Below are 25,650 nucleotides of genomic sequence, written 5' to 3' on the forward strand. Positions count from 1 at the left end.
CAATTCTTAGGAGGAACTGGAGTACAAACTGCATACATACAAGTACATATAAACTCCGGTGAAAACTGAGTGTCATGCCTTAATGATTCCCTTAAGGAGGAAAAAGGCCTCGGAAGCTGTGAGAGACAAGGCTGTCCCGGAGCTGTGAAGGAGAGAGCTGTCAAAAATACTAGCTGCCCTGCACGCTTCTATCATTGGCCAAAAGGCAAAGAACTACAGGTACCAGCATGCACCAGGCAGGTGATAACAAAACCCACAAAGGGATTAGCTCCTGCAATCAGCTCTGCTGGGGGCAGGGTTAGTGAGCAGGGAAGCTATCCAGGCTCATTAGCAAAGCACCAGAGAACCACAGGTGTTATGAGAGGCGATCAGCCCCATGCTAGAGAAAAGGGTGTGGTCTCTAGGCCAAGAGGGCAGTCACAAACTTATAGCCTTCATGAAGCCTTGGAGAGGAGAGGCAGAGACCAGCACTTTCCAGAACAAGCAGGTAGAAAACCTCAGAGCTGAAGCCTCTAATCTTTCTTCTGAAGGTACTGAATATGAGATGGAAATGCCAGAAGAAATGTCAATAGAGGATATTGAAATGGAACCTGAGGAATTAGGCATGTTTGAGGGCATGGTCACAGAGGGAAGTAAAAGCTGTGTCTGATAATGTGGTGTTGCCTCATGTAACAAAGAAATTAAGAATGACTGCTTTTAATTAACTAAGGGTAACAGAAGAGTTAAGAAGCCCATGCTTAGGGGGAGAGGACAAATTACACCCCGAGAGTTGCTACAGAGGCAAGATGTTTGAAGTTGCCATATTTTCTTTTTCATGAACTGTAAAGTGAATAAGCATGGTGGGTTAACAGACTGTTTAGCTACCAATGGGAGGTTTTTTTGTTTGTATGTTTTGGAATAAAGCCAGAAAATAAAGTCATTCTTAAAATTCACACTAAACACCTGTACTGGACCTTTTTATTTTGATGCAGACATCCCTCTACCCTCCATGCCTCATTCAACCGCTCGGCTGAGGCTTGGGTGGCCCAGGTCGGGGCTCGGGCTACTCCAGTCCAGGTCTTACCCGGTCACAGGATTTAGTTTCTCTAATCACGACATCTTGCTCTTATCAATTACTTGCGAGACATTTTGAAAACGTACTTGTTCTCGAGATACTTAGGTGATTAAAACTTTTCATTTTACGTCTGTCTCTACGCTGCTCTCAGGTTCAAAAGAGCCAATAGTAGCTCTTGGCTTTGGCAGTGGGAGGAGTCCATGCAGTGCGCAATGAAGCCTCTCCATTGCCATGACATCGGAGGCAAAGCAGCTCCCTGCGCCTTGAGATCTCCTCCTCACACAGTATTTTATAGACCTCTATCGTACCACCCCTGAGCTGTCTCTTCTCCAAGCCCCAGCTGCTTTAGCCTTTCCTCACAGGGAAGTCTAGGGTCACCAGACTTTCCCCGAAGGAAAATCCGGACCCATGTCCACAACTCCAGGCATGCCCAGTTCCAGCCCCACCCCTTAACCTGTTCGTGCATTTGGACGGCATGCGCAGATGCGACGCGATGACGTCCCAATGTCGGAAGCTTTTCAAAACCCGGACAAAGTGCCGGGTTTTGGAAAAGCCATCCGGACCCCTGGACGTGTCCTCAAAAAGAGGACACATCCGGAGAAATCTGGATGTCGGTTAACCCTAGGGAAGTTGTCCCATCCCTTTTATCATTTGCATTGTCCTTCTCTGTACCTTTCTAATTCCGCTATATCTTTTTTTTGGAGGTGAGCAGAACTGTGCACAGTATGCGAGGTGTGGCCGCACCATGGAGCCACACAAGTGCGTTTTAACATGCTCATCTTTGTACAGAAAGGTAAGAGGCAACCCTTAATCAACAAAGCTTATAATCTGTTCAAGCATTAAAACAGATATAAACACACATGCACTTGCAAAGGGATTGGAAAGAAATCCAAGCTATGCATGCTTGCCCCTCCTCTGTGTGGCATTAGTAATGTGTGGTATTAGGACTTGTAAAAGGACAGACTAAATATTCAACTAAAATAGAACAAATCAGCAGTCAAACATATCTGGCAAAATACCAGATCGAAGCCACGGGCCATTAGCAGATCCTGTGGCAAGATCCCCCAGCTAAGGCTGCGCTCTCCGGTGCATGCTCCTCCTGCATCTTTAAAAAAACACCCTGCAGAGATAGTGCTTTGCCAGTTCACCTTCTGCAGCTCAAATTCAGTATTCTTCCGGTTCCAGCGTCTCCTTAGGCTGCCAGTTTGTTCGATTAAAAATGAAATGTAAATAAAACCCCCCACCTAGCTTTTACCACTCCAGCAGATCCTGCAGAACTGGAGTCGGCCCGGCAGTTGCGTGCTCAGAAACACCTGGGTCTGTGATGAAACCAGAGGAGAAATAAAAGCCCAGCCCACTTCCTTTGGCAGTGACTCAGGAAGGGAAAGGCGGGCAGCCCTGAAAACTGGAAGCGGAAGATTGTCATAGCCCGGGCTGAAAGCAAGAGACTGCCGAGGAGTAGAAGCGGCATCTAACTAACAGGAAGTCTGAGCAGGGAAAGCTAGCAGATCTCGAGATGGCATGCGCTCAGGGAGATGGCAAAGATGGCACCTGCGATGCCTGTGAGCCCGATGAAGCTGCCAAAGCGGTGATGCTGTGCCCGGACTGCGAGTTCTCCTTCTGCCACCTACACGCCGAGGAGCATGGCCTTAAGTACAGGGCCCACCGGCTTAGGGCCTTGGCCCTGGAGCCCACAGAGGCTCGGCGGGAGACCGCCTTGGACACAGAAAAGTCAACGGTGGGTGAGGAGCGACCACAGGCGAAAATGGGCAAGAAGGTGTGCCAGGAGCATGGTCAAGAATTAAGCCTGTACTGCAGAGAGCATGAGCAAATTATCTGCGTGCTTTGCGCCGTGACGGGCGCCCACCAGGGGCACGATCTGATCACCCTCAACGAAGCCTACCGTGCCGTGACAGTAAGTGTCGTGGGCTCCGGCCGCTGCGCTGCTTTTGCTTGTCAGTTTGGGTATGGTTTATGCTGCGTGCTCGGCCTTGTGCCCTCGTGTCATCGGCATTGTGGCTTCCTGCACTCTGCTTGATGTGGCGTGTTTTGGCATTTTGAGAGCGATCGCACCTCCTTTGCTTCTTGCAGCTTCTAGAGAATGACAAGGAGACAAACTTTTTCCTAGCCCCGCGGGAACTCATTTTCCCATCCCCGTGAGTTCTTTTCCTGTCCCTGCCCCATTCCTGCAAGCTCTGTCCTCATCTGCGCCAGCCTCAAACGCTTTCAAATCATAAGTGGCAACATTCTAGAGCTCAGGTTGTGATGTCATAATGCCTCATTCCACCAATGCCTAAGCTCCGTTCTCATCTGCACAAGCCTCAAACACTTTAAAATCCTAAGTAGCAACGTTCTAGAGCTCAGATTGTGATGTCATAATGCCTCATTCCACCAATGCCTGAGCTCCGTTCTCATCTGCACAAGCCTCAAACACTTTAAAATCCTAAGTAGCAACGTTCTAGAGCTCAGATTGTGATGTCATAATGCCTCATTCCACCAATGCCTAAGCGCCGTCCTCACCTGCGCCAGCCTCAAACGCTTTAAAATCATAAGTGGCAACATTCTAGAGCTCAGGTTGTGATGTCATAATGCCTCATTCCACCAATGCCTAAGCTCCGTCCTCATCTGCACAAGCCTCAAACGCTTTAAAATCATAAGTGGCAACATTCTAGAGCTCAGGTTGTGATGTCATAATGCCTCATTCCACCAATGCCTAAGCTCCGTCCTCATCTGCACAAGCCTCAAACACTTTAAAATCCTAAGTAGCAACGTTCTAGAGCTCAGATTGTGATGTCATAATGCCTCATTCCACCAATGCCTAAGCGCCGTCCTCACCTGCGCCAGCCTCAAACGCTTTAAAATCATAAGTGGCAACATTCTAGAGCTCAGGTTGTGATGTCATAATGCCTCATTCCACCAATGCCTAAGCGCCGTCCTCACCTGCACCAGCCTCAAACGCTTTAAAATCATAAGTGGCAACATTCTAGAGCTCAGGTTGTGATGTCATAATGCCTCATTCCACCAATGCCTAAGCGCCGTCCTCACCTGCACCAGCCTCAAATGCATTCAAGGTTCATGCAGTTAAGGCAGAGCTTACAGGAATGGGGCAGGGACAGCGACAAAACTCGTGGGGACAGGACAGGGAAATTGAGTTCCTGAAGGGACGGGAACAAATTTGTCCCCTTGTCATTCTCTAGATGGAAGCATTTAGCCCAGCGGTGAGGAATCTGCAGCTTTTGGTCTTTTGCGGCTTCTGGTGCAGCCTGGTTTAATAAGTTTTGGCCAATACGTTACTTTGCCAATCAAGAAAGAGCGTGGCTATGCACTTAATAAATGTAATCTAGGGCAATGGGGGGGATTAAGTGACTTGCCCAGGGTCACAAGGAACAATGTGGGTTTGAACCCACAACCTCAGGGTGCTGAGGCTGCAGCTTTAACCACTGCACCACTCTAGAAATCAGAATGTACTAAAAGTGAGCCAAGGGTAGGACAATCAAGCCATTGTGACATCACTGATGAGGTTGGCTCTTATTGGTGGAATGAGGCATTATGACATCACAATACCCGCTCTGGAATGTTGCTACTGTATGGGTTTTTGTCAAGTACTAGTGACCTGGATTGGGCTTCTGGGCCAGATGGACCATTATTCTGACCTAGTAAGGCTATTCTTATGATGCTAAGAGCTCTTTTAGGGCGTCATTCACTAACCATACTCTAATGTAGTCAATAAAGCTGTTAGCACTCGTTGTCTGTACATGACCCTCAGATAAATGTTCTCTTCTGATCTCCTCTACTCTTTCCTCTTGTAGAACAGAGAGCCCGCAGACCTGAGGGCAATGATGCTGGAAAGGGTGGCAAGTTTAAAGGACAAATGCACAGACCCCCACGTAAGTTTTCTCCCTGCCCGCATCCCGGCCTGTCCTTAACGGTGTCCCTCGCTCTTTGTACTTCTTCTTTTTGGGCTGGGGAGGAATTTGTTAAATAGGGTGGGTGGTGCGAAATCCCAGCCATGGCTCCCACTGAGAACAGGAAGAGATGGCAGGGTATAAGCTGAAAGCGAGTCAATAGAAGTCCTCTGTTTTGACTGTGGGCCAGTCCAGGGTTGGCTCGAGCCACAGACCAGGTGAGGCAGTGGTACAGGATGCCCAAATCCTGGTCTAACATCTCTGTCCCCCCTCTGCCTGCAGTTTGGCATCCACAGGACAGGGGAGAACGGCGAGTGAATGGAAATGTACAAATCTGGCACTTCTTTTGCGAGAACTTGGATGATTGCCAGTCATTTTCATGTTCTCTTTTCTTCCACCTCTTTAATTAAATGTTCAGAATGCTATGGGAGGGGATGGGCGCTGCCTGGGGTTTCTGGTGTGTAATGAATGTTTGGAGTTGTGATGAAAACCCCCCTCCCTGTGTGCAATTGGGAACATTAATTTTGTTGTTTTTGGACTGTATGTCCAGTGGGTCCTCTCTTCTCCATTTTCGTCCAGTTCAATTATATTGCTGATATTTTGGCCTCGGTCACGATCACCCCAGGGAAACACCCTCCAGGGACTCAAGACAAAGTTAGACGAGTTCCTCCTGAACCAGAACATTCGCAGGTAAGGCTAGTCTCAGTTAGGGCGCTGGCCTTTGTCCTAAGGGCCACCGGCATTTATCTGACGATATTACATTACATTAGGGATTTCTATTCCGCCATTACCTTGTGGTTCAAGGCAGATATTGAGCCTGGCACCCACTTAACTAACAGGATAAAGACAGGACCGACCTTCGCTCAACATGCTTTTCCCCCTACAAACCCGAAGCAATCTCTCAGGCAAACCCTCTCACTTCCCTCCCATAACAACCCCTCTTACTTTTCCTCCCCTTACTCCCCTTTTCTTCTGTAACATTCCCCCTAATGCATTTGTAATTCGCGGAATGTCCAGCCTTCTTTCAATGTGAACCGCCTAGAACTCGTCTGACTATGGCGGTATAGAAAAATAAAGTTATTATTATTATTTATGCTGTTCTAAATTTATTTGGTCGTATGGTTAGCGGACTGAAAATTGACCCTCGCCCCCCAAATTCTGCAAGTTGCACGCTCGATGTGAAACGCACAACTTAATTTGTTTAGCAAGACCAATCGGCACCAGTAATTGGCAATTAATACCTCGTAATTGACGCTCATTGGCCCTAGTTGGGAATTAGGGGCACGACTCGGTAGGCACATTCTACAATGTGGTGTGTCAGTTCTAGTGCGCGAATCACCAAAGGGGGCGTGGCCAGGGGGGAAGAGCATTCCTGAAAGTTAAGCGCACTGATCCAGAATATGCCCGAGCCACACACAACGTGGCACGGGTTTTCCTTGGCCTAAATGTTAGCGATACTAAGTACAAGTCTATATACTGTGCGGAGTGTGCTTTTTTTTTAATAGAATTTCGCTAAGCACCGTTCTGGTTGGCGCCAAGTTTTTTGGTGCTACTGTATATATAGAATCGGGCCTTAATTGATGTTTCTCTGAGAAGGCATAGGATGAGGGTACGGGGGGATAGGCTAAGGAAGTACTTTTTACAGAAGGGATGGCGGATGAGTGCAATCCATTGGGATATTCTGAAAACCAGTCTGGCAGGGTATGTTCCAAGAGCTCTTGTGTGATGGAAAGAGACCCGTTCCTTAACCTTTTCCTATCGTAATAAATTTTACGTTACGCTGGTTCCAGTCGTAATTATTTTAGCAAAGTTTTGTATTATTCGCCGTTATCATTTGCGGCTATTGTAAACATAATGTAAATAAGTCATAAGTCTGTAAATTCAAATATTTTGTGTTCCTGGCTCTTTATTAGTCCATACAGACTGTTTATCCACGATGGCAACAACATTTTTTGGAATGTCCTATCATCCGGCACGCACGATAGGAAAAGGTTAAGCAGATAATGAATGAGACTTTTCAATGCTTTCTAACTTCCGACAGGTAGTTTACAAGGTAGGATAATGCAGGGTATTTTTATTTTTTATTTTTTTTGATCTGCACTCCCTACGAATACGCCATTAATATTTATATCTCCACTAGTGTTTTAGCCTGTTACATTCATTACAGTAAAGGGTGCTAGAATAGCCTCATCTATACCCTGACCCTGCCTCCCACTGATTCCAGTCCCACCACCTCACCTTTCACCATTTCCTTTGTACCCTTTTGGCCCTCCTGACAGGGTCTTTACGTACTTGAGGCGGCAGCAGCAGACCTGATATACCAACCTTTCCTCCCTCAGTGCCCAAAGCAGCAGTGGTCCTACCAATTCCATCTCTCCCTTTCCCCCTTTCACACCCTCTACCATCTCTCTCTGACCCTGTTTCGCCTCTTTTGCCATCTTTCCATTTCCTGTCCCCCTCTGTCCTTCCCCAAGACCATCTCTCTCTCCTGCCCCCTCCACACTCCCTGAAGTCTATCTCTCCCTATCCCCTACCATCTCTCCTGGTCCCCCTAGTAGCCCCTCTGTCCTTCTCATCCATCTGTCTGTCTCTCCTCACCTCCTGCCTCTGCGGAGCTCTCGCAGCCCCTCCTCGTCCTCCTCCAGCCAGGCTTCAGCCATCTGCCGCCGTGGCCTGAAGCCGCTGCGGCTTTCATACGCCTCAGGGGATTCTCGCGCATGCACACTCCTACCTGCGGTGCCCTACAGCGCATGGAAAATGGGAGCACGCAGGTGGGAGTGCGCATGCGCACTTAGGGCTTTATTATATTAGATATTCCCCCCAGTGCTGGTGAACTCGGAGTGCAATTTCATTTTGTAGCTGTTAAAGAAAAACCCCAAAATTGAAGTCTCCAGCTGTAATCTTCAGAGAGCAGAGGACCCCCCCCCCCCCCAAACAGCATCGGGTCCCGGTAGCCAGCCACCACGCAACAAAGCGTCTGCGCGAGAGCTCTGAAATCACTCTTAGTTAATGGGGTGGATGGATGCCTTATCCAGAACAGCACATAATAGGGCTTTGCTTGTTGCAAGAGTACAAAAAAAAAAAAAACCAACCAGAAAATCAATGTATGGATGCAGCTGAGTGTGGTGTTTCCATGCAGCGCACGTCCTCTGGGACACAAATCGGAGATTTGAGGAGGGTGGTACATTCATTGGCCACTGTAACAAAGAAAGTGCATGCCTGTTGCTGGATCCAGTCCCTGTTCATCTGCTTTTAAAAGCCTCAAGGAAGAAAAGAGAGGATGATGTCTTCTCTGAGAACTATAAGGGATTTATTTGTTAGGATTTATATACCGCCTTTAAAAAAAAAAAAAAAAAAGTCACCCAAGTCAAAGTACAGAAATAATAATTTCAGAATAAGCAATAGATAATTACAGCAATAAACATATTCAAATAACAATACACACTATGACATGGGCTGCTACTTAAATAAGGTTTGCAATAAAACATTTGAATAGAGGTCGTAAGTAGAGAATGACACTGAGTTCCTGCGGGGTCGGGGAAAAATTTGTCCCAATCTCCCCATCCCGTCCCCGTGAGTTTTGTCACTGTCACTGTCCCTGTCCCATTCCTGTAAGCTCTGCCTTAACCGCACAAACCTCAAACACTTATGATTTGAAAGCGTTTGAGGCTTGTGCAGATGAGGACGGAGCTTTCAGGAATGGGGCAGGAACAGGAAAAGAACTCGCTGGGACGGGAAAATGAGAGTAGAGATGGCAGAGCGAGTTTGAATCGTATGCGGAGATGGGACAGGGAGCCAGTGAAGCAACCTGAGAGGAATAACGTTCGTAATGTGGTGAAGGTGGTTAATGAATCCCAATAAGAGAAATAAACTATAAGAGAAAGAGAAGGATCTGAAGCAGGGGTGTCCAACCTTGATCCTCAAGGGACACGATCCAGTCAGGTTTTTAGGATTTCCCCAATGAATATGCATGAGCTCTATTTGCATGCATTGCCTCCAGGGTATGCAAATAGTTCTCATGCGTATTAAGTGTGGAAATCCTGAACACCTGACTGGCTGAGGTTGGCCATCCCTAATTGAAAGATTGGTTCGACAGAGCATTCTTGTCCAAGATCATTCCTTGAGGGTTGCAAACAGGCTAGGTTTTTAGGATATCCCTAATGAATATGCATGAGAAAGATTTGCATGCCCAGAACATCCACTGTATGCGGATCTCCAGTGGGAAGGACCATCAGCGGCATTGACTGGCCACCCAGACATGGCAAAAGAGCAGTGGGGCACCTTAGAGGGTACTGCTGTGAACTTCACATAAAGGGTGCCAGATGTTTATGGTGATGGTGAGCCCTCCAAAATTCCCCCCAAATCTACTATACCCACCTGTCTACTACCCCAATAGCTCTTGGGGCTGCAGAGGGCACCTATAAGGCAGGATAGTAGGGTTTTGGCAGCCTCGCACTTTCCACCATAAATGTGGCGGTTAGAGTGACTTATGGGCCTGTTTCCTCCTCTCTATGGTTCACTAGTCCACCCACCAGGCTACTTAAGACACCTTAACTAAGTGTACTAGTTTTTCTTATCAGCATTTTGATAGAACTATCTCCCCATGCCGTGCACTTAGTTGAGTCTCACTGCGCCCACATTTTGAGCGTTGTTCAACTCCCTTCTTCGGTTCCCTGAAGCAGGAACGAAACGGGCCACGTCCGTCGGGACCTGCACGCTTAAGTTAAGTTTGCTGTTCTAAACTTCAATAATTTTGTTTAGTAAAAGTAGTAGCTTTGAGCACGCTTTAAATAATGACGTCATTTACAAGACGCTTCTAGAGTTGTAGCAATGATTGGGCGGCGAGGTGGTAGTGTTGGATTCGTCCCTGTTATCACCTCCGTTTCTCCGAGCTCCAAAACTCTATGAACAAGTTATATGGAGATAAAGCCACGTTCGTGGCAAGAAGTCGGGCTGATGAGATGACACCCACCAAATTGCTCATGCATTGGCTACGATTCCCCCTGTACCAGCCCTTATCCCTTCTTTCACTGGCTGGCATTTGTGCGGGTCGTCCCGGGAGGATTTTTAATGAGGGCTTTTGCTCCAAAGCCAGACGTGAGCTCTGATTTAAAAGAAGTGCTTTCTGGAGCCTGCTGGTGGCGGATTTGATAGCCAGCATATTGTATTAGTCATTTGATCACACAGAGTCGTAATTTGGTATAAAGACGCTCTACTCGTTGTGGGGTGTGCATGCATTCATCTTTTAGACATCAAACCTTTCCTCTTCCACTGGAGGTCACCGACTGTGTGGCTGAAATAAAACAGTAACGGAGGCATGACTTACAGTTCATACTGTGCATGATATCGGATAACATCTAAAATTAAATTTTTTTTAGTTTTGTTCTTTTAAAGGAACGCTCCAGTCTTAACTGACTCAGTGCTGTTGAAATGCTCAACGGTGAGACAGAGAGTAGAGACTAGAACGGGAAAATTGCAAACCCAAATGGATTTTTTTTTTAATGACAAAGATTTTAGTACACTTTAGGGCATTACCAGGGACAGACTGAGGCTTCTTTAATGCGTTTAGCTGTCTCCTCCTCCTGATCCTGGAAGGAAACGGGCCAGTCCGGTTATCGGAATAACTGAGCTAATTGAACTAACCTTGCGTTAAGGACCTTGCGTTAAGGGTCATTGTGGCTATCTGTGAGAAACAGATTGGCATAGATGGGCCGTATAGTGAAGTGACTCTAGCGTTGGCGATGGGTTGGCGCATGAACGGGCCTTATGGTGAAGTGACTCTAGGCGTGCATATTTAAATCCATTTAACATTGACAACTGTTGGTTGAGAAACCAATCATCATAACTAATTGGCCTATTTAATTAAGTTGTGCATGCAGATTGGGCAGAGGGCCACATTTGCGCATGCCACGCAAAGTACCATTTATAGAATCAGGGAGATTGTGGTTGTGTGGCTCACGGCTGGCTGCGGGACCTCATGCAAACATGGCAGACTCGCACATGATTGCAATTAAAAGTCAAGAGCACTTTACGCAGAACGGGTTGTGGTCAGCTCAATTACGTCACAGGTGTAGTCCTTTAAGTAGAGTCTTCTCTCGCTCTTTTTATTTTTCTAGGCACCCATCAAACTGTAAGAATACTCTGTAAGATTCTCTCCTATGTTGGAAGTTTTCTATCTGTATATCATTAACTCCGAGAAGTTTGACTTGACTTCTTAAGAGTTTTCCACTCCAGGAAAACTACTGGGCTCTGGTAACTTCTCTTCCCTGGCACTGCGGCCTCAGTTGCTACTCCCTTAGAGACCTCTTGACTAGTTGCATAGCGAGGTATAGGAGGCGCCCTCCTCTCCACCAGCCCCGCTCCTTCCACGCCATACTCGCGCGCGCCCTTCCTCCCGTACCTCTTTAAATCTTTGCTGGCACAATCAGCTTCTCCAGCCTGCTGCTTGTGCCGGCGTTGGCTTTGCCTTTGACGTCATTTCCTGGCTCCGCGACTAGGAAATGATTTCGGAGGGGAGCCAGGCTGACGCCAGCAGCAGGCCAGAGAAGTTGCCCGCGCTGGCGAAGATTTAAAGAGGTATGTGGGGGGGTGGCATGAGTGTGGCATGCGGAGGAAGAAAGGTGCCAGCATCCCCACTGAGATGGCGCCTGGGCCGGTCTACTCACGTCCCGCCCTCCCCCCCCCCCCCCCCCCCCCACTGCTTTTGACTTGAGGCTTTTCTGATTTAGGGCATTTAATCTCCTTTCTGTCTGAGCCCTGCTAATGCCACCTGGTGTAAGGTGGTTCGACCAGCCTCGGTGAGGAAGTGATCCTATGGAAATCCAGCCATGTTACCACCCACTCCCTCATAAGATATGTTTAACATTAGTTTGCTTTTGAGATATGACTTGCGCGAGACAAAAAAAAAGAACAAAACCTTATACCCTCCTTATGTTGTGGTAAGAGCGGATAGCATAGCTGGTTTTAAGAAAGGTTTGGACAAGTTCCTGGAGGAAAAGTCCGTAGTCTGTTATTGAGAAAGACATGGGAGAAGCCACTGCTTGCCCTGAATTGGTAGCATGGAATGTTGCTATTCTGGGGATTCTGGAATCTTGCTGCTCTTTGGGGATTCTGGAATGTTGCTACTCCTTGGGTTTTGGTCAGGAACTAGGGACCTGGATTGGCCACCGTGAGAACGGGCTACTGGGCTTGATGGACCATTGGTCTGACCCAGTAAGGCTATTCTTACGGGGGGGATTTTTGTCTTTCTTTATTTTCTGTATTGTAGTTTCTCCCACTTTCCTTACGTGGAGTTGTAATGTTTTTTTGTCTTCAGTGTATTTTAAATAGGATGGACCCCCCCCCCCTTCTTTTATTCGTAAATCGCTTTGAAATTACGATGTTGCGATTGAATCCAAATTTCTAATAAAACTTGCAACCTGACATTGAGAGTACCAGTGGATAGCTCATTGGCGCTCTTCCATGCTTTTGCCTTTCTGCAGTTGGTCCTTTCTAAGACTTCTTGCCTGATCATATCCGAGTCTTGCTCTGCTTAGGTTCCCAGGATATACTCAGTGCGGTTGATGAGGTCATATTTAACTTTGAGTGGTTTCTGAACCAGGTTAACTGGCATATTTTGGGCACTAAAAGCTGTACCTACTGGATGTTTTCCAGGAATGGATTTAAGAACTCCTGCGCCAGTGACCCTCTGTGCCGCTGCTATCTATATAAATCTCAAAGTGATATTCAGGGAAAAACTGATGACATCTCACATGGCGCGTTCTGTTTTGGAAGTGTGAATTTATTCATCGGCTGCCTCATTTGAGTGGCATTGAATTCTCATGCGGGAGACAAGGGTTAAATTCAGCGTTTGGACACTGATGGATGTCTTTCACTTCTGCAGACTTGAAATGATTCGGCGGAGCATTCAGGCTGTTTGTTTTTTTTTGTTTGGTTTTTTTTTAGCAGCTTTTTGTGAGATTACTTTTGGGATAAAAAGGAGATTAATTTGACAGTGGGCAAGGGGTCAGCGTAGACTCATTCCTGCCAAGAGATATAGAGAGTGCATTGTCTCTGTTTTCAGAGGCAAAGCATACAGGCTGCTCCATGCACTGGGAATCTTAAAGCACCAGTTTACCTATAAGACATCGGTCTTAAAATACCCAGCTCTCTATATCCTGCCCTGACCAAATGGAGCCTTCACATTTCATGAGCTAGTGTGTACATAAAAGAACTGATTTTTCTCCTATTACTGACTCTGTGTCTGTAATTTCTGTTGGGTTGCATCTGCAGAGACCTCTCAGGTTGGCTGTCTCTTTGACCTCTTCTCTTCTTCCAGGACAGGGAGTGTAAACAGTGCCAGCTTGTAGTGCTATGGCCTGTAAATGGTTGGACCAGTGAACAGTTAGGGTGGGCTGTGTTGATATAGCTGCTTTGATTAAATGGGTTTGGGTTTGTTTTAAAGCTAGAGAATGCTCTTATCAATGGGCCCGTAACCACTGGCTCTTTTTTTTTTTTTTTTCTCTCAAGTTTCGTAAACGCATTGAGTTTCTGCTAAAACGCCGCCGAGCAATCACTATATGGGAACAGGAATTCCTGCTTATTCAAATTTATGGTTTAATTTGCGCCCCCCCTCTTGTTTCTCGATGGCTGTGCATATTGAATGGTGGTTTATTTATCCTGGCTCAATAACGCTGAATGGAACAATCGCACGGATTCGTTATTTCTGCAAAGAATGGTCGCAGGACTAACGCCCCACAGGAGCGCCGTCGGGGAAACAGGTGGTCATGCAGCAAAACAAAAACCCAGAACTGTGGATTCGGAGGAAGCAAAGGAGCTTCACTTGTCTTCTCCCGCCTCCTCAAACATTTAAATTCAGGCACTGTACTTTGAACCGCTGACTTCTCAAAAACTCGAGGGAAGGGTACAGTTTAGGGGGTGAAGAACTCATGGGCAAGACAGAACAGTGGGACTTGGGTGTGATTGTATGTGATGGTTTTAAGGTGGCCAAACAGGTTGAAAAGGTGACGGTGAAAGCTAGAAGGCTGCTAGGTTGCATAGAGAGAGGTATGGAGTCAGTCCAGAGGAAGGCTACTAAAATGGTGCATGGTCTTCCTCATAAGGCATATGGGGGACAGACTTAAAGATCTCAATATTTATACTTTGGAGGAAAGGTGGGAGAGGGGAGATACGATAGAGACATTTAAATACCTACGTGGCGTAAATGCGCACGAGTCGAGTCTCTTTCATTTGAAAGAAACTCTGCAATGAGAGGGCATAGGATGAAGTTAAGAGGTGATAGGCTCCGAAGTAATATGAGGAAATACTTTTTTTTTACGGAAAGGGTGGTAGATGCATGGAACAGTCTCCCGGAAGAGGTGGTAGAGACAGAGACTGTGTCTGAATTCAAGAGGGCCTGGGATAGGCCCCTGGGATCTCTTAGAGGAATAGATAATGGTTACTACAGATGGGCAGACTGGATGGGCCATTTGGCCTTTATCTGTCATGTTTCTATGTTACTAAAGTTCTATGACCTCACAATGCAGGTGTAAAGAGCCTTACCCTATGGGAAGAGGAGATGCAAATGTTAAGAACATTGGCCAATAGAGAGAGGAGGAGATAGTGAATGCTCTGGATGGGCCATTTGGCCTTTGTTTGCCATCATGTTACAATGTTTCTATATATAGAATTTGGCCCTAAGTTTAAATTAGGGTTTAACACCCTTTAGCAAAATGGCCTCTGAGCGACTTGTGTGTGCTGGTTACAGAATGGCACCTAACAATTGCGTGTCTAAGTTTTTTTTAATTATTAGGCTCTTGTAACATCTGCTCTGGCCTCTTTCTCTCTTCTCAAGAAGCTTCAGTCGGTTCAGAATTCGACAAAAGTCTCCTCCGACACGCTCATCGTTCTGACCGCATCACCCCCGTCCTTAAGCAGCACCACCGGACCCTTATGGCTAGATGCCATCGACTCGTGCTCGAGTCCTGGCGACTTGATGAAAATCAAGTTTTCATGGCAGAATACAGAAGTAGATTCCTGGGCCTTTCGTCTGCGCAGTATATAAATTGCGACAAAAGGTTGCGGTTAGCTCTCGCCTCCCCTTCCTTTCTCCAAGCCCTGCTGTCCTCCTACATGTCTCCCGTTCTTATCTTCCCTTTCCTGTCTCTTTCAGTGTTTCTTTATTGCACACAGCCTTGTTGTGTTGCTTGCGAAAAGAGGAACGCCATGTTCAAATAAATTTTAAAAAAATGACTTCGGAAAACAGTAATGCCTTCATTAGGGAGAGCAGAGCCCCAGTTCAGCCATTCCTTTTACAATAAAGCTTGGGATTTTAAAACCTTAGCATGGGGGGAAAAGGTAGCCATAATGTATAGTATTTTTCAGCAGAAATCTTGCAAATTGTCTTGGGGCTTGCAGTCGGGGTCGGTGCATACAGAAAAGCAGAGAAAATCCAGGGATGCTCTTAGGGTTAATTTGGGGCTGGCATTAGGCATGCTGGGATCTGGGAGAGACCCTCAAAGCTGTCAGCAGGCTGTGCCACCTTCTGCTTCAGGCAGGTTTGGAGCCCCATATGACGGAGGCTAAGGCATGAACCTGGCTACACTCCAGCCCTGGGTGAACCTGGCCTCCTGTGGATACCGTGCATGTGCTGCTTTTTTAATGCGGTAAAATATAGTCGGTGCCAAGGAGAATGACAGAAGCAGTTCATGGTTTAAAGGAGATTTACAGTACTATGGGGTTTGTTTGTTTTTTCTTTTTTTCAAAGAATACTACTACTGCTACTATTTTTTTCTACAGTGCCTGCTAGATGTATGCAATCCTGTACTAGAGAATGGCACAGGGACAAATTTTTCCCTGTCCCTTCGGAAACTCATTTTCCGGTCCCATCGAGTTCTTTTCTGGTCCCTGCCCCATTCCTGCAAGCTCCATCCTCATCTACACAAGACTCAAACCCTTTAAAATCCTAAGTAGCAACATTCTAGAACTGAGATTGTGATGTCATAATGCCTCATTCCACCAATGCCTAAGCTCCGTCCTCATCCGCACAAGCCTCAAACGCTTTGAAATCATAAGTGTTCGAGGCTTGTGCGGTTAAGGCTGAGCTTACAGGAACGGGGCAGGGACAGCGACAAAACTCATGGAGACGGGGCGGGAAAATTGCAGGTACTTTAATCCTAGAGGACTCGCAATTTTATGTTTCGTACTAGGGTTGCCAGATTTCCTCTTAAAAAAAGCCCAGACACGTGGCCCCACCCTGTTCTGCTCCTAGCCCCGCCTCCAATCCCCACACAAACCTCTGGTCTCCTTCCCTGAGCTGAGGGCGACATCTGGAGGGTCTCAGCATGTGCAGACGTCGACTTGACATCACGCGCATTCATGTGTGTATTATGTCATCGTGCAGAGGGCCTCTAGAAACGGCCCAGAGCTCGGGGCCTTCCAAAACCTGGACAAACTGCCAGGTTTCGGAAATCCCTCCGGGCACCCGGACAGTCCTAAAGATAGAGCATGTCCGACTGGTAACCCTATGGTTAAGTGACTTGCCCGGGGTCATATGGAGCTGCAGTGTGAATTGAACCCAGTTCCCCAGGCTCCTCCTCCACAGTATATATTTAACCTTGGATCCTCTCATTATGCGTGATTATAATTTTGGAAAGAATGCTTATTTATAACATTTATATTGAAGAAATCCGTAAATATACAATAAAATAGTCATTAAATTAAAATTCATCATATTAATTTCCATCAAATATCTTTCATTGCTTCAAAATATATTTCCAAAATAACCATTATCTCTCAATACCCTCCCCTAATTCCTACCCCCCTTCCCTTTTCCCTATTCACCTCTACCCCCCCTAAATTTAGTTTACAACATTTTATTGAAGGAATCGTACTAAACCCCCCAAACCCAATGAAAGTTGACAAAAATAATGAATAATAAAAGTAAAGAACTGGAATTTTAGATAAACAATCATAGCTTCAATGTAAATCATTAAGAATTAAACTTCTTGCCTTAGTTGAAAGATTCTGAATATAGGGATCCCGAATTTCCATAAACATACGAATTTTCCTAGCCGAACGCCTAACTTCCCAAGTCTCACATAACAATAGACGATGAAACTGATTCCTCCAATGCCAAAAACTAGGTGCTTCTTTTGATAACCAAAATTGCATAATACATTTATGTCCTATTAATATTTAAGGTGGTACCAGGGCTGTTTCTGGGATGGGTAGCCCCCAGGGTGGATATAGATGGGCGTGGCCTCCTCTAGCTACACCCCTCAGAGAGGGGATGAATTGGGTTGGCTTGGGGCCCTACAGCATTCCAAGTTTAAGGATAGTGGAGGCAGATTGAGTTGGCATGGAGCCATGCATCGTTCAGCCGGCTTGCACTCTGGACTCCCAGCGACTTTCCTTGTTGCAAGACACCCCAGGCAACCGCCCTACTTGCCCTGCTGTGTAGCCAGCCCCATGCGGAATGTGATTTTAGCTTTAAATGTTACTGCAAGCATGACATTCATGCCGGAACATGACTCCAGGTCTCTTCACCTGGAGCTGCATTTCTGCAATGACACCATGGGCCCTGTTCTGCCTGGCACAGAAACACTGGAAAAAGCATCCCTAAAGTGGAGGGGCTGATTTTCAGACAACCTGTAGGACATTATAATCTCCGATATGGGTTTCGTCATTGACAGAGCCTGGCATGGAGATGCTCCTCCAGCATTCTTGTTCTCGAAGCTTTTTGAAGCATCTATCACGCACGTGTTTATTTCCCACCCACTGCCCACACACGGGACCACGGGCAGTCTTTCTTGGGATTACTGTATGGCTCCAGAAAAAGGACGGTTGAGACATCCGGGTTTTACTTTCAGTGGAAGTAAAGCCCAGATGTCTCAATGCTGTTTCTAAAATCGCAATTTTCCAGGGTGAGTGATTGAAGAGCTCAGTTCCAGTGTAATGAAGAAATGCCTGGTGATGACCTTATAGACTAGGGGGCGATAAGAGGGGATGTGATCCCAGGGTTAACAAACCCTCCAGAGCTGCATCATGGAATCAAAGGCCGATCTCCTCAATTGGGTTATAGGTATCAAGTGAAACATCAATCCAAGGGATGTGTCAGGAAGATATAAAAATCGGGCACTGAGACTGGAGGCTGTTTAATAAAGGCAGTAATTTGTGGCTCGATACTGACACTTAAACTTTCCGGCACTTGCAATGATATATACAGATCAGCATTAGATCAGGTTATTTGGTTGGGGGTCAACCGTACATAGAGCAAATCAATTTTGCTCTGGGAGGAAGCCCAGGTTTGAAGATGGATTCATTTCTAGATAGGCTCCAGTGATGAATTAACCCTTTAGAGAGGGCAATAAAATGCACTTGTATGTTACCATAGAAAAATGCATCTAAGGAAACTGATTTTTGTCTCCTGTTGAACAGTTCGTGGAATTGCTATCATTGATGTTTATTTAGCCCAGGCATGGGCAACTCCGGTCCTCGAGGGCCGGAATCCAATCGGGTTTTCAGGATTTCCCCAATGAATATGCATGAGATCTATTTGCATGCACTGCTTTCAATGAATATTCATTGGGGAAATCCTGAAAACCCGATTGGATTCCGGCCCTCGAGGACCGGCGTTGCCCACGCCTGATTTAGCCCATCTAATGCTCATTTGGCTTGTCCCTTACGAGGGGAGTTGGCTCTCCAAAGCGAGTCAGAAGTGTACTAAATCCACATTCATACCTTAAATGCAACAGTATATACAGTGGTGCCTCACACAACGAACTTAATTCGTTCCAGGAGCAAGTTTGTTATGCGAAAAGTTTGTTATGTGAAACGCGTTTTCCCATAACAATACATGTTAAAAAAAATAATTCGTTCTGCAGCATAAAATATGCTAAGATGACATAAAAAAAGATAAATTTGTCAAAATGGTGAAAATGGTGGTCTTGCTGAGGCCAAACTCTTTGACGAGGTCACACTGTTTTACCCCACATTCACTCCTTCTAATTATTTCCCGTTTCATTTCAACAGAAATCACCTTCCTGCTTTTTTTAGAAGCCTTGATATATAAAAAATATTGAGTTTATCTTAAAAGGACGACTGTATACAGTGAGAGAGGGCAGTTAAGCGCAGTGACTAACGACTGCCTGCAGTGCCTGCGCGGAAGGATGCAATACATCGGCAGCTCGGGCGACTTCGTTGTGTGAAACGAAGTTCGTTGTGTGAAGTTCGTTGTGTGAAACGAAGTTCGTTGTGTGAAACGAAGTTCGTTGTGTGAAGTTCGTTGTGTGAAACGAAGTTCGTTGTGTGAATCAAGACATGAAGTTCGTTGTGTGCAGCGTTCGTTGTGCGAGGCGTTCGTTATGCGAGGCACCACTGTATATGTATATTCTTAGGCAATGTGTTATAGTCATGGTTTTATATTCTTTATATATCTGTAGTGTCATTCATAAGCTTTTGATTTGATGCTCTTGTAGAGTTTCCTACGTATGCATACACCTCTGCGGCAGGCCTCCATTCAGAGGCCGAAACAAGGACCATGTCGGGTCACATCTGTCTTTATCAGGACTTTAATACAGTTGGACTTTTTAATGTGAATTTTGAAATGAATGTATATGTATTATCATTGTGAATTTATTGATACAAATAAAGATTGTCTATCCCAAGGTTGACGTGTTCTATCCCGTTCTTCTGTTTGATTTTACGTGGGGACTTTTGTGCCATTATCCTAATGATTTCCAAGCAAATTTATGCAGAATTACCCTCCACGCGATGGTAGATATAATAATACCATGGTGTGGCATTCTTTTTAAAATGATGTTTCTCTTGTCAATTGTGTCTTTGATGCGCAGGTGACCCAGCGCGAAATGAAGGCAATCATTGAACGCGAGTTTGACGACATGCACCACTTGGCTCGTGAGGAAGAAAGAAGAGCACTCCACTTGCTGGATTTGCAGGATGCTGTGGCCTCTGCTCACATGTCTGAAGTCTTAGCAGAGATCAAGGGGGTGGTGGAGATGGCCAAAATAATCAAGCAGCTGAATGTCCTCAGCGAGCCCGCCTTGCTCAAACCCGAGGTAACCTCAATAGGTGCACTGGGCGTCCCATCTGGGATCACTATTATATGATTTTTCATACCATCTTCTAGGTCAGGGGTGTCAAACTCAATCACATTAGGGACCAAAATCTAAAACACAGGCTAAGTTGCGGGCCAAATTTTTAGGGAGGTGAGGAGAGTAGGGGGTTGATATGGGTCAAATGGAAATATATTTTGGAGGAATGATAGAAATGTGTATGAAAATATCATAATTGTGAATCAATTTGAAATGAAAATCTATTTGTATTATATTATATTTACTTATTTCCTTCAATAAAATGTTATAAATTAAGATACTTAGTCTTAGTGCAGTGGTTCCCAACCCTGTCCTGGGGATCCTCCAGCCAGTCGGGTTTTCAAGATATCCCTAATGAATATGCATGAGAAAGATTTGCATACCTGTCACTTCCATTATATGCAAATCTCTCTCATGCATATTCATTAGGGATATCTTGAAAACCTGACTGGCTGGGGGGTCCCCAGGACAGGGTTTAGAACCACTGTCTTAGAAGTATAGATCCTTCCTCACCCTGAGACACCATTCCAGCGATCTACCTGATTATTTTCACCTCATAGATGTTACCAAAATTTATTCAAATAGTCATTCTAGGCATAGGCAGTGGATCACTTATGTGTGTGTGTCTGGGGGGGGAGGCTGAAAGGTCTGCATAAAACGGCCAGGCGGGCCGGATTTGGCCTACGGATCTTGTGTTTGACACATGTGTTCTAAGTATCTAAGTTAACAGTTAGGTTTCCAGAGCTTTAGAACTTTCCAAAATCTTCTTGGATTCCTCCTCTAGAAGCCTTTAAGAAATACTTGATAGAAGTTCAAAAATGTTCCTCTCAAAATAAACCTCCAGTGAATAAAATGCACTATATTTCCTCACAGGAGATTCTCCAGAGACTAATGAGCGAGGAATGAAGACCTCAATGGTTCAGAAATTTTAGAATCTTCTTTAACGGAGAACTCTAAAAGGCCAACATTTTGGCCTCGTTTGTATTTGAACAAGATGTGAACTTAATTATGGAATTATATTTTAGAAAGGCTCGCGTTCCTTTTTATGGGGAAAAAAAGATTTGGGTTTACCCAGATGTGACATGACAGACACAGAATACTAGAAGTGCTTTTTTGGATATGAAACGAGAAGTTTTTGTCATTGGGAGCAAAATTTTTGCTGGCTTATTATCCCTGCAAATGTCAAATATTTTGAGTATAACTTACATTTATTATCAGCCGGAGCATCTTAATTTAAAGAAGTTGGTCCACCTGAAAATCAAACTATTTAGATTGCTAACTTAAGGATTGTATCGGAGCTTAATTTCATGTAGATTTGTTGCTTTCTCTTTTCTCCTTTTCAGAATACCCACTTCTATTTTGGGGTCTAAGGAAAAATTTTAAATTGTTTCTTCATTTATTTATTTTATTATTTATATTTATATACCACTTATATGCTAAGTGATGTACATTCAGGTACTTTATCATATTTTCCTATCTGTCCCGGTGGGCTCAAACTCTATCTAATGTACCTGGGGCAATGGGGGGATTAAGTGACTTGCCCAGGGTCACAAGAAGCAGCATGGACTTGAACCCAGAACCTCAGGGTGCTGAGGCTGTAGCTTTAACCACTGCACCACTCTAGAAATCGAAGTGTAGTAAAATTGAGCCAAGTAAAGAACAATCGAGCCATTGTGACATCACTGATGAGGTTGGCTCTTATTGGTGGAATGAGGCATTATGACATCACAATCTGAGCTCTAGAATGTTGCTACTTAGGATTTTAAAGGGTTTGAGGCTTGTGCAGAAGAGAATACAGCTTGCAGGAATGGGGCAGGGACAGGAAAAGAACTCGCGGGGATAGGATGGGAAAATGAGTTCCCGCGCGGGGGGGGGGAGAGGGGGGGAAGAAATCTTGTACTGAAACCTAGCAAGTAAAAAGAATAACTGGTTTGTTGCTTCAACAGTGCCCTAAGAATGAATGTGGCTCTTTGGCAGACAGGATGGACCACACAGGTCCATATCTTCCGCCATTTACCATATTACTATGTTAACTGGTAGCATTCTATAACATATGCATGTAAGTGCTGGGTATGCCCCTGACCTGTCCATGTCCCTCCTAGGTCCTTGCCCTCCCCCCCCCTTGTAATTGCATTGCTGGATTTTGCATGCTCAATTTCTAAATTCTCAACTAAAGGCAGTTGTATGTAACGCCAGTTAGACCCAATAATCAGTTAATGCAGTTAGCTAATTATTGAGTTGTTATGCGCGTAATTGGCCCTAGTCTGTAACTTACAAGCGCAACTTTGCTCGCTAAGCATCAAAATCATGCGTTCGAGTTTACACAATTAGAGGGACCTTGACTAAAACTAATGAGAAGCCAAAAACTTTCAGTGCCGGGAAGACATACATTTTTATTAGCCAAGATAAATTAAGATATTACACTGCAGCCCTAGTGATTATTCTAGAATGTTCCTTTCACAAAAAGTGAACAATACCCAATGCGTTCCTAGTCACTGGCAATATGAACGGGCCTGTCGTCGTTTTCTAAGAGAAGTTGAACCGAAAGACATACACAATGGTCTTTTGTTTGGGAGCGATAAGCACAGTTGGCATATGCCATGTGGACAATCCATGCGTTTCAAAGATCTAACCAGCAGATTAACCATCCCCCACCCTGGCATCCTGTTTGTCTTGTCTGTATAGACTGTAAGCTCTTTTGAGCAGAGACTGTCTCAATCGTGACTTTCTGCAGTACTGCGTACCTCTGGTAGCGCTGTAAGAAATAATGAATAGTAGTAGATGGCTATGATCGATCAGGGTAATTCCTGCCCCTTTGCCACAGCTATTCGTAGATTTTGGATGCGAGACCCTTCTCTTTTTTTAATCCGTGGCCTCGAGCACCGGCACAAAGCCTTTTCAGTCCCTGATGGAAGAAACCAGTGATGTATATTAGTGGCCCTCTCCTGGCCTCATCAGGATTTCTGTATGAAGCAGCATTTGTGTGCAGAGGACAGAAGTAGGACGTTGTTTGTCCACAATACAATGACACACTCGGCGGGAGACTAACCCTGCTTGTAAATTCGATTGCCCCATCTTGCAGTCCCTGCTCCATTGAATTCAGCAAGACCAGTGACCCCGTTTTTCTCTCCTGAAATCAAAGGTGGGGGGGGAAGCAAAATACTATTCAGAAGCCCTGCCAGGGGTTCTTTTATAAATCCAAAAGGAGAAGTTCTGGTGTCTTTGAGTATTTCTGATGTAGAAACATCATAGGTTCTGCTAGTTTTAAATTTAAAACAAGGGTCCTGGAGCAGAATGAGGAAACGAAGAACTTTCAGTTCTAAGCCATGTTGTTGGATGCCAGATCAAAGCCAACAACAGATATTGCACTCCCGGAGGTTGTGATAGGGCAGAACACGCTACAAGGATTCAAAGAAGGTTTGGATAAATTCCTGAAGGATAAGGGGATTGAGGGATACAGATAGAGGTAGAGATAGGCTATAGAAAGTGTACAGATAGATAGGGGGATTGAGGGATACAGATAGAGGTAGAGGCAGGTTAGGGGATTGAGGGATACAGATAGAGGTAGAGATAGGCTATAGAAAGGGTACAGATAGATAGGGGGATTGAGGGATACAGATAGAGGTAGAGATAGGCTATAGAAAGGGTACAGATAGATAGGGGGATTGAGGGATACAGATAGAGGTAGAGATAGGCTATAGAAAGGGTACAGATAGATGGGATTGAGGAATACAGATAGAGGTAGAGGCAGGTTAGGGGATTGAGGGATACAGATAGAGGTAGAGATAGGCTATAGAAAGGGTACAGATAGATAGGGGGATTGAGGGATACAGATAGAGGTAGAGGCAGGTTAGGGGATTGAGGGATACAGATAGAGGTAGAGGCAGGTTAGGGGATTGAGGGATACAGATAGAGGTAGAGGCAGGTTATAGAAAGAGTATCGATAGAAAAAAAAAAAAATGTTGTAGTTCCTTTTTTCTCCTACTGTAAACCGCGTCGAGCTCTACGAACGTGGAGATGATGCGGTATACAAACCTAAGGATTAGATTAGATTAGATTAAAGGGCCCTGCTGGGCACGAAGGACCTTTGGTCTGACCTGGCAGAAGCAACTTCTTATGTTCTTCTATTGAAAGATAGATCGACATTGGTGGCAATCGTGTCTTTGAATACGCAAGACCTCAATGTTCTCATTGTATCTAAATATGGCCTGATAAATAGGTATTTGCTGTATTTTAAATGGACATCCTTGAGGTAGCAGAATGAGAATATCAAAATCCTTATGAGCTGTCAAACCTGGTATTCAGAGGGAGCTATTTATGAAGCTGAAACGGCTCCCTCTTGCCCAGAACTAACCACCCCCACACTTCCTCTCATCTGCACACCAGATCTGTTTACGGCTGCTTATTCTTGGATATTGCATGAAATAAATTCAAAACCTGTCCCTTGATAGGCTTTTCCTTCGATAGTACGCTCCAGACAAAATGTTTACCAGGGCCATGCCCTTGCTACCAACGTGCGATCCTGACCGTGAGATCGTGGCCTGCAGAGAGAGGAGTGAATAGAGGCTGCGTCGTAGAGAAGACATAACACGGGGACAAATATGTCCCTGTCCCCGCGGGATCCATCTCCATCCCCATCCTGTCCCCACAAGTTCTGTCCCTGTCCTTCCCCCGTCTCTACAAGCTCTGTCCTCATCTGCACAAGCCTCAAACTCGCGGGGATGAAGATGGGGACAAATTTGTCCCCGTGTCTTTCTCTAGCTGCATGGAAGCCCTTGCTTTGTATTCCTGCTTCTGTTTCATCCCCTTTGGGAGGGACACGTGCCTGTGAGATATTTCTGACCCTTAGTTCTCTGTTGGTGGTTGATGACACACTCGGGAAACTTTCCGTCTTATTTACACAAAATAAAATTATATTGCCTATTATTGTTGTTTATGCTGGCTACAATCCAGAATACTGTTAGTTTAGAGATCAGATAATGAGCGTGGGTTTGAGCTAGGGCAGGGGTAGGCAATTCCTGTCCTCAAGAGCCGGAGCCAGGTCAGGTTTTCAGGATATCCACAATAAATATGCATTGAGATAGATTTGGGCCAATGAAGTGTTAAGTGACTTGCCCAGCGTCACAAGGAGTTTGCGTGGGAATCGAACTCGCAACCTCAGGGTGAAAAAAAACCACACAAAAATGGAAAATAGAATGTTTCCATTTTAAAAAAAAATAGTTTTTTCACATTCTGGGGTCACGGCGAGGTTTTGACTCACGATAAGAACCGTACCCCATCATATTTTCATTGCAAAAACTCTAATTTTTTTTTTTTTTTTTTTTTGACAAAGGGGAATTTGAGGTCTTTTCTCTTCATTGTGTCCATCAATATTATCACCATGTTGAATTTTGGATACTTGTTTGCAAGTGATTACACAGTAGTCCTCCAATTTGTTTTGACCACTTATAGAAACTTAGAAACATGATGGCAGATAAAGGCCAAATGGCCCATCCAGTCGGCCCATCCGCAGAATCCACTATCTCCTCCTTCCCTAAGAGATCTCACATGCCCGTCCCATGCTTCCTTGAATTCAGACTGAGAGCAAACTCTTGCTCCC

The 25,650-nt window shown here is 45.3% G+C and overlaps 1 protein-coding gene across 3 annotated transcripts in view; it reads left to right on the forward strand.

Moving 5' to 3' along the window:
* The first annotated feature begins 354 nt into the window (after positions 1–354).
* TRIM44 (tripartite motif containing 44) overlaps positions 355–25,650 on the forward strand; it is a 53,314-nt gene continuing 28,018 nt past the window's right edge. The window contains exons 1-4 of one of the 3 annotated variants that reach the window (XM_033928747.1): positions 355–487; positions 1,767–1,847; positions 4,864–4,941; positions 19,791–20,015. In XM_033928747.1, the coding sequence (XP_033784638.1) occupies positions 377–487; positions 1,767–1,847; positions 4,864–4,941; positions 19,791–20,015 (495 nt within the window). In that variant the 5' untranslated portion in view covers positions 355–376. Of the gene's footprint in view, positions 488–1,766; positions 1,848–2,438; positions 2,970–4,863; positions 4,942–19,790; positions 20,016–25,650 lie in introns of those variants that run through there. The other 2 variants (XM_033928745.1, XM_033928746.1) reach the window with 2 other exon arrangements.

Source organism: Geotrypetes seraphini, chromosome 19 (genome assembly GCF_902459505.1).
Source record: "Geotrypetes seraphini chromosome 19, aGeoSer1.1, whole genome shotgun sequence".
NCBI lineage: Eukaryota > Metazoa > Chordata > Amphibia > Gymnophiona > Dermophiidae > Geotrypetes > Geotrypetes seraphini.